The 8821-nt window shown below is 38.8% G+C and overlaps 1 protein-coding gene across 1 annotated transcript in view; it reads left to right on the top strand.

The window, feature by feature from the left end:
* Positions 1 to 8821, top strand: part of LOC103618712 (myocardial zonula adherens protein) — a 51856-nt gene that overhangs the window by 39472 nt on the left and 3563 nt on the right. Inside the window, exons 12-13 of the mRNA XM_017737927.1 lie at positions 2102 to 2185; positions 2607 to 2707. Coding sequence (XP_017593416.1) covers positions 2102 to 2185; positions 2607 to 2707 — 185 coding nt within the window. The remainder of the gene's footprint in view (positions 1 to 2101; positions 2186 to 2606; positions 2708 to 8821) is intronic.

The raw sequence follows: 8821 nt of genomic DNA, 5'->3' as shown, positions 1-8821 counted from the left end.
CATCCTGCTTTCCCTCTGCAGTGGCCTCACAGGGTGCTCTGTTGCATCCAGGGAGCAGGACTGCTGGACATTTTTCCTGGTGCTGAAACAGCCTCTCATTTTAGCCACTGTTGCATTTATTTCTCCTGAAATGTATTTGGGGTGTGTGGCTGTGTCTGAGTTCCAAATGTTTAAAGATCCACCAAAAGGTTTTATATAAGTTTATGTAAGTTACACAATTCACAGCCTGATCATTCTGTAACCGGCATGGTCTAACCACACCATTCTGTTTGACTGCTAGACTGAGACACTGAGCATGGGATTGTGTAGGACCATATTCTCTGCAGAAAAGAAGACATATTTAAAAATCTGGTGTGATTCTGGGGCAAGGGCATGGTTTTAATGGGTTCTGACTGGTACTCTGTTACAGAGAGGCTGGCGGTACTGTTGTGTATGCTTCAGTCTGCTGCTCCCTAGAGCATCCTCACCAAACTACAAAATGTCTTTTTGGAGTTCAGTTCTGTGTTTGGGAAGGGGAGGAAGCTGTTTGTCAAAATCTTCCTTTTTGTATTCTCCGTTAGATTTTAAGGTGTCCATGCTCATCTTTGCCTTCAGACTATTCTAATTAAAGTAACTCAAAAACATCCTTAGGGAGTTTGTCTTTCTGTAGCCAATGTGAAGAATAAATGGAACTTTAATTTTAACTTACACAAAATCTATTTGTACATGATACTGGTGAACGTAATGGTTACTGTCAGTGTATTTCATGTCTTAGGATCTTTCTATCACAGAATGAATATAAGTTAAGGTACATGCCTGTGAAGCACAAGAGTTTGGTACTGCTTTTGGATGACAGATAATTTGATCACTTATTTGGAAACAGAAATATTTTGTGTTTGATGTAAAAACCAGCCTAGGTAGCTGATGGAGTTGATTACTCTCAATAACAAGCAAGAATGGCTGTGTGTCAGTGTGATCACACAGCGGTGCTTGGCTTTGGGCTTCTTTGGCACTGATTACTGATGTTAGTATTACTTCGTTATATGCACAGTAGGAGAACAGAATATTAATAGAAAAGATCCACTTGAAAGTCCTAAGAGAACAGTTTATCTTTTTAAAGTGGAGTTTATTGGCAGGACTGAAGCTATTGAACCAGTGAAGACATAGCTGACTTCATTCAGGCATACTATTAAACAAAGTAGTAATTAAATATAAAGATCAAGGTATGTTCTAAGATTTTCTGAAAATGCTACAAGCTTTGTGTTTCTGTGAGTTGAAAACTGAAATGATAATAGCTTTAGATGACATGGGTGGTTTTTACATGGACTTTAAAAGAGAAAAAAAGGAAATACCGGATTTTGAGAAAGATGGATGATGATAGCACTCCTGTATTCTGCAAACACTGTATGGCATTTATGTTTTAGCTTTTCCAAGTAACAGCTGATCATTGTGTCAGTGAGATGTGATATCTGAAGGTCATGGAGGCTAAATTAAAGTTCAGTTGGTGTTATAACTTTTCATTTTTCAGTTCAATATATGTATTTGTTTTGCTTAATTTCTTTCATAGTTCTGTATGTTTTTTTAAAATATTTTATAATTTTCTAGCAGTAAATTTTTGGGAGGGTGGTAGTACTGCTGTTGTTTTCATTATTGTGCCTTGAGGATTTTACCTTTCTCTTTTAGCAAGATGGGAATATTTCTATTAATCCCTGTTTCCAGATATGCTGAAAAATTTTACACTGGTGGTTTTGAAAGGGATGTTAGTGTTTTTTCACAGCATTGATTTTAAGCTACAGTGTTTAAAAGTGACTGGTGAGAATGCATGGAAAATTTGACCCAAGTATTCAGAAATGGTCATTCTTGCAATGACTGCCATAGAAAAATGAATGCATTCTGAGTGTTCCTTGATTTCAGTTTAGCTGTTCTATAGAATGAATTCTCTTTAGTAAAAGTCCACTAAATTTGGTAGCTAATCCAGTGATTAAAGCAGTTTGTGAATACTTACAGGTATTCAGTTACTGCTGAACAATAATATTAAACATGTTTTCTTCCTGTGATACCTAGATCCTTTTCTTCCTTTTCCCATCCCCATCAGACTAAATGTCTTTGTTTTTCTTCATAGATTGAAATGCTAAGGAAGAAAGTAAAAGAAAAGGAATTATTTATAATACAGCTTTTAGAAAAAATCTCTTTCTTAGAATGTGAGGTAAGGCATTACCTTTTAAGTTTGCATTATTGTGATTATTTTATGAAACCAAATTAAGTTTGAACAAATGTCATCCAGTGTTACCTGGATGTATAATTACTATATGTATTTGCTGTTCTCAAATGGAAATTAAACTTACGACACCAGTCATACAGTCAGGAATGTATGTAATAAAGTCTCAATATTCATGCTAAGTTTCTTAACTTACAATTTTAAAATGGTTTTATAATGACTTAAACCAGAAGCTTCTGAATAAAACTGTTGGTTTAATTTATATTCTTTCCAGAATTAAGGATTCCTTTATTTTCTCAATAAATACTTATACACTATTTCTTGTGGGGAGAGTGCAATGTGCAATTTTATTTCCTTGTTTAATTAACATAAATTAAATAAACTTGTGATGAAAATTACTGATTCCCAGAATAAAGAATTACAAGATAAACTGGACTACTTAATGGAAAACCAACGAAAGACCAATACAGAAACCAGAGATACTGCCGTAGAATGTGATCTTCCATACAGGTATTTATTTTTCTGCTTGTTTGTAGGAAAATTCCTCATAATGTCCCTTATCAGTGCTGTATTAGTAAACCGTTTTGCTAATAAACTATTTGAGTGGATTGTGGAGTTTAAAAGGGCACTTCACTCCTAGGTGCAGTTTACTTCAGTGATCTATGGTTTAGGATTCATTGTTTTCTTAAAGATGCAAACATACTGCAAACCCTTGGGGAGTAGTTATTGCCAATAATGTGATTTAAGTCAAGAGTAAAGCTGAATTCAGAGAGGGGACCGTGAGGTATGAGAAGTATTGGTGCAGAGTGGCTGCTGGCAGCTCAGCCACAGACACTGCACAGCTCTGCCCGAGGCTGCTCAGCGCTGGCTCCAGGCACAGTCTACCCTGTGTGCCCGGAGGTGTGACCAGGACCACGGGGAGAGCAGGTAACACCAACAGTGGAGGGCTGCAGTAAGTCCTGGAGATCTCCTGGCCCAAGGTGGAGGATTGCCAGGTAAACAGTGCCGTGACAACGCGACATCTGCACAGGAACGCTGTTGCTGCTCTGTGGGGCCAGTGGCTCTGGAGCCTGGTTTCTAAAGACCGGGTGTGGTGCCTCCCCTTCTCCTCAGCTCTCTCTGCCCTGAGCCTGCAGCAGGGCACTGAGCGCTGGGAGCAGGACTCTGCACTGGCATTTCAGTCTTCGCCACAAGTCACCACAGGGAAGGGTTAAACAGGAAGAAACCAGTAAGATAATGAGGACCACTTCACATTACTTTTATTACCAACAAGTAAACTTGTTCATTGTAACTGCCCTGCAAACTGAATCATTTAGTTTGAGGAATGTAAATTAGTATATGAAATCAGTAAGCAAACTAAAATTTCCTTCATAATTTAAAAATACACTCATTTTGGAGTTCAGCCTAGAGCATATTTTAATGGCATGTGTTTTGAAACCTTAAATACAGTTTTTCACTCAGATTGTCAATAGAAACTTATCTTTGTTGCTCTCTCTCGGGCCCCTCTGTATGTAAGCACAGCCCCTACTTATCTGATATTTTCCTATTTTTGAGATTTATCTCTGTGCAGGAATGCACTTCTGTGCAGTTTAAAATTCATAGAATTACTCTTAATGATTAATTGTGTTCTTAAATGCAATATTGCTATCTTTTTTTGTTGCAGGATCCTTAGTCCTAATAACTTTATTGCTGGACATTCTACTATGAGCTCCAGCAAATGCCAGCCTGTAAATGTGACAGTATCTGCCACAGTTTTTATCAAATATTCTTTGTGGCATTATAGAAAAGAAATATGGAACATACCAAATACACTGACTAGTTTAATTTTAGCCTGACACTATCAACACAAGGGCACAAGTTCATTGCCATGGCATTGTGAGCTCAGCTGTGTGATACTCTAACCTTAACTCTGTAAGATTTCTCTTGTCTCCTGAACAGCACAAGCACTGAGAACAGATCCCCTGAAAGTCCAAGGCCGGTGAGGACATACACCCCGTTCAAGAGAGTGCTGGAATTTAGCACAAAACCCAGTACATCCTGAGCATTCAACTCATCGAGCTTTCTAAATAGGAGCAGGTATCTTGCGCCTTCGCAGCTTAGTTAGATAAATTTTTATCCATTCATAGAGAAGAACAGCAGCATGGAGTCTTGCTAAATTTATCCTGAAAGCAGCTCTTTAGTAACTTCATACCTGAAGTTACTACTGATGTTACCTGTGAGGGAATAGGGAAGCAGCAGGCTGAGTGAAGCAGCAGTCAGGCAATACTGCTTCTTTAGAAGCTGTCTAATGCAATAGTCATTTCAAATGCCTGTAAGAAGGACTTGTATAGCTGTACAGTTGGTTTTTTTCTTCAATTGTGTTGTAATTTGGTTGTGTACCAAAGCTCTAATATATTCTGTTGTCACTACTACTGGAAGCAGTATCTGAAGCTGTGCTGGCAGAGGGAATTAGTGTGGAAGCTCTGAATCTGTTCAGACTGGGGTGGATCACACCTGTCACAGAGACCTGGTACAGTTGAGGGCTTTCTTCACCTGGGAGCAGCTCTCTTGTACCCAGCACTGTTCGGTTGGGAGGGAGAGATGAAGTGGGCTGTTTGAAACAATTCCTTCAACACATGCAGATGAATATAGTGTTTGCTGCTCAAAATAGTAAGGCACAGAGCAGATTATAATGGAATTTGCTTTGTTGGACTGAGGCCCTGGTTTGCACTTTCTCAGTCGTGGGATAGAGTGACCATGGGTGATACATTCAGTAGTAACTGTGTGGGAACATCCCTGACACTTTATTTATTTACTTTTCCATTTGAGGAAGGAGTTTTCATTAAACAAAATTTTGCCTACTGCAACCTGCAGCAGTCCTTGAAATTCCAACAGCAATAGCAATCCTGAATCAGGATTTTGGGGTTTGAGTACTATTTTTTTGTCCAAAGCACTTAAAATCTTATTTTTGGCTTCAAAGTAGCAGCAGGATTGACTGTATCTAGTACTGATCTAATTTAAATATACATATACGGTATTATTTACATCTTGTTTTGATCTTCCACTTTTAGTGAACTTAAAATTAATTAGGAATATTTTATCGTAATTCTGTTAACATGGATGAAGGACCTTTTTGTATTAATTAACTGCAACAGAAAACTAACAACTTAGGTTTTGTATGATCAGTATTGTTCTTGCATGCAGTGTCAATCCCAGGAGGTTCACAAAGGGGGCTTTTATCTCCAGCCTAATGCAATTCAGTCCTGTCTGTTCAAATCAAGTACACTTAACTAAAGTTGTATTTAAAATAATAATATTTACCTCATATTGAACCCACAAGAAGATGAGTAACGACTCAACTCTGATTTCAGGGATAAGCTTTGTACCTGTGAAATCTTATCTCCATCTAGTGGCTGATAACAGCAAATATTAAACAGACAGTATCTGTTTTGGAAGAGAAAGACACAAAAAACTAATCCCCACAGGTATATTAATGTCCATTAGGGATACAGCTTTAGGTCTTACAGAATGTCTTTTAGCATTTTTGTGCCCAAATAGTCCCTCTGTAATTCAGGACTTGAATTCTGCGCCATGGTTTGTGAAAATTACCTTTAAACTTAAGATAAATGGATGAAGGTGGTATTTTTAGATAAAAGGAAATGCATGTTGTTGTAAAAGACATTGACTGGCAAGATTAAATAAGTGAAAATCCCTCATCCCTCTGATTTTGGTCAGAATTCAGAAAACAGAACCTGATGACTGTGAGGTGCTCAATGAATGGTAGGAGAGGGCAGGATAAGTATCAAAATGTTGTTTTGACACAGATTCAAAGGAAGTTCTCTCTGCTTTTAATATGCTCCTGAGGATCTCCTGAAAATGCTGCAAGCTGTTTTAACTCTGAGACTTGCAACATTTTGATAATCTGCTCAAGCCTTTACCAGGAATGCAGCAAGGCCTTAAGTTTTTACTGTAAAGGTTTTTTGTGTAAATTCTGTCTTGACTGTTTAATGAAATATGGTATTTTTTAAAAAACCAAGTAAGGACTGAAGTCTAAGCTGTATTTTAAGCCAATTTTGACATGCAGTGAGCTGGATGACCATCATTTGATTGGACTACTGCTCTAAATTTGGTAACTGTGAAGAATAGGAAAAGAACTGTATGTATGTAATTGTGTTACATGAAAATGTAGAGCTTTCCAGTCAAATGAGCAGTAATGTAAATTAGCACAGATAATAAAAAATCTGACTGAAAAGACTGTAACACTTCTGTATAAATTTTCTCAATTTGAGACTGAGTAATTAGTACTACAACATTAGAAACTAGTAAAATTTCTGTAAACAGCAATAAAAGCCATATAGAAAGGTCCCAGAAAGTACTAAATGTAAGTCAATTGTATGACTACATTTGTACCATGACAAGTATTTTTTGTGATTTATTCCAGATACTCTGGAAAGTATTTTGGGATACACTTTTCATATATGCCGTATAAATAATGTATTACATTGTATGCTTTTAATACATCTGGTATGTAGGACATGAAAAGGATAAACTGCAATAAATACTGTATTTAAACTTGTTGTTCTGTTGTGTCAACAGTCATTTAGAAATAAACCTACCTTAAAACATTGCAAGCTCATACTGTTCACAACCTTGTTTGTTCAAAACATGTGGGAATGGAAGGCGGCTCCTGCGGAGCCTCGATGTTCTCGTCGGTGTTTCCTTTGGCAGATGGGCTCTTGAGAACAGGAAGGCACTCCCTTGCTAAAGACCTTCTCAAAGCCAAGTAACAAAAGTAGATGAACTCTTTCATGAAAAAAAAAACCTATTGAGTTGCACAGGATAAACAAGAACTGGGCAGCACAGCTCTTACAAAAATCCCAAACAGCTTCAGATCCTCCAGATAACATTTGAATCCATCTGGGATGATGTTCTCCAGGCTTCAGCGGGATGAGACTGGGATGGCTGTGGCCCATCTTTATTTACAGTTTATATCCACTTACTGATAATAGAGATTAATTTTTAAGACTATAACAATAAAGCAATCTACATGTCAACTAAAGAAGAGGTCATGCAAACATGACAATCACAGTGTTACAGGTTTGCAATGCTCAGAGGAAGAATGTCAAGTTTTTTACTCAAATCATGCTTCCCTATATATGTGTATTCAGTTCAGATTGTCAACAAGCCCTGATACAATCTTGTTGAGATCAGCAGTGCTTGGTGCTGAACCTACAACATGGGATTTTGGGAGCTGGATATTGATGCTTTTCAGATAGCTTTAAATATTTGACATCTGAAAAGTTTTACATATGGAAAGATGAGAAGTAAGTTCTCCCTGCATTAAATCAGTAATTCTGCACAGGAAATCCCTGCTCCACAGAATGGAGATGTACATGCTGGGAGTTTCATCCCACTTACATTTTATTTCATTCCTGTTCAGCACCTGGGGCTATTTGCATGTGTAAAAGAAAAGTAAGTGAGAGACCAGAGCCCTTCCAGCCCTACCTTAAGCACAACATGGAAGGAGCACAAGAAAAGAAGGACACAGGAGCCATTTACAACTCAAAGTATGTGAATATTTCCAAAAGAAAAGTTGGAGATCATTTCCCTGTCTGTTATGCACTACCTGGATCATCTGTGGAAAATCCCTTGGGGAGTTTTGCCTAGAAGTTCAGGGAAGAGGAAATCCCTTTTCTCACCCTGACTGTGGTATTTTTTCCATGGGTAGCTGCCTACTTGATTGATCTCATTTCCCCTGGCCCGCAGCCTTTCCTTCGGTCATCCAGCTGTGCAAGCAAAGGGGCAGTGGACATTTCAGAGCACTTCCTTCGCCAGTCCCTCCGGCTTGGCCCTGCCTTCGTCCTGCTCATAAAACAATGGCTTCAACAGTCCCTGAGAAATGTGCCTCTCACTACTGCTCAGATCGAGAAACCTCCACTGGCATCAACTTTAAAAAGCTGCCGGCTACCACTGGGCAACCACCATTCAGTAATGACCCCACGGCTGCTACACGGAGAGGCTCACTGAGGGTGCGTGTGCCAGTTCAGGTGGTCTGGAGCCAGTGCTATGCCACAGTCCGCAGTTCTGAATTGTTTCTGGGATGCTGTGGCCTTTGTGGAGCCTCATGCAGCCGGACCTTCCTGCAGTGACACGAACGGGCAGCGCGTCAGGCAAGTGTGACCCTGCAGTAAAGTTTTGCTAATGATCCACTTAAAAATGTGGCTGGAGCATATCCACTGAAAGATTCGTATTTCACAAGATAAAGTACCTAAATTTTAAAATAAAATATAGTAAATGTAGCATAACATAGGCAAGGAAAGATGAACCGCCTGTATTTTAAAGTTGTGCATTGCTCAAAAATGATAGCAGAAATTTCCAGAATTTTGAGAAAAAAAATTGGGTTTAGACTTTGCTTAATAATTTCCACAGACAAAAGATGTCGAAAAACTTTGATAGAATACCAAATTGGTGTCTGGGGAGGGGGAACAGTCAGAGTCTGCTGAGGTGCTGCCCCAAAAAGTTGCTAAAAGGTGTCAAATTGGTCCCAAACGCACAGCCTTTCAGCTGCTGCTCCGTACGTGTCACACGTGCCATACAGAACACAAAACGCAGCTTTCCCAGCTGTTGTTGCAATTCTCGTACGAT

The sequence above is a fragment of the Corvus brachyrhynchos genome, unplaced genomic scaffold, assembly GCF_000691975.1.
Source record: "Corvus brachyrhynchos isolate BGI_N302 unplaced genomic scaffold, ASM69197v1 scaffold200, whole genome shotgun sequence".
NCBI lineage: Eukaryota > Metazoa > Chordata > Aves > Passeriformes > Corvidae > Corvus > Corvus brachyrhynchos.
Note: the sequence above shows the minus strand (reverse complement) of the source record. Positions and strands in the feature narration are given on the sequence as shown.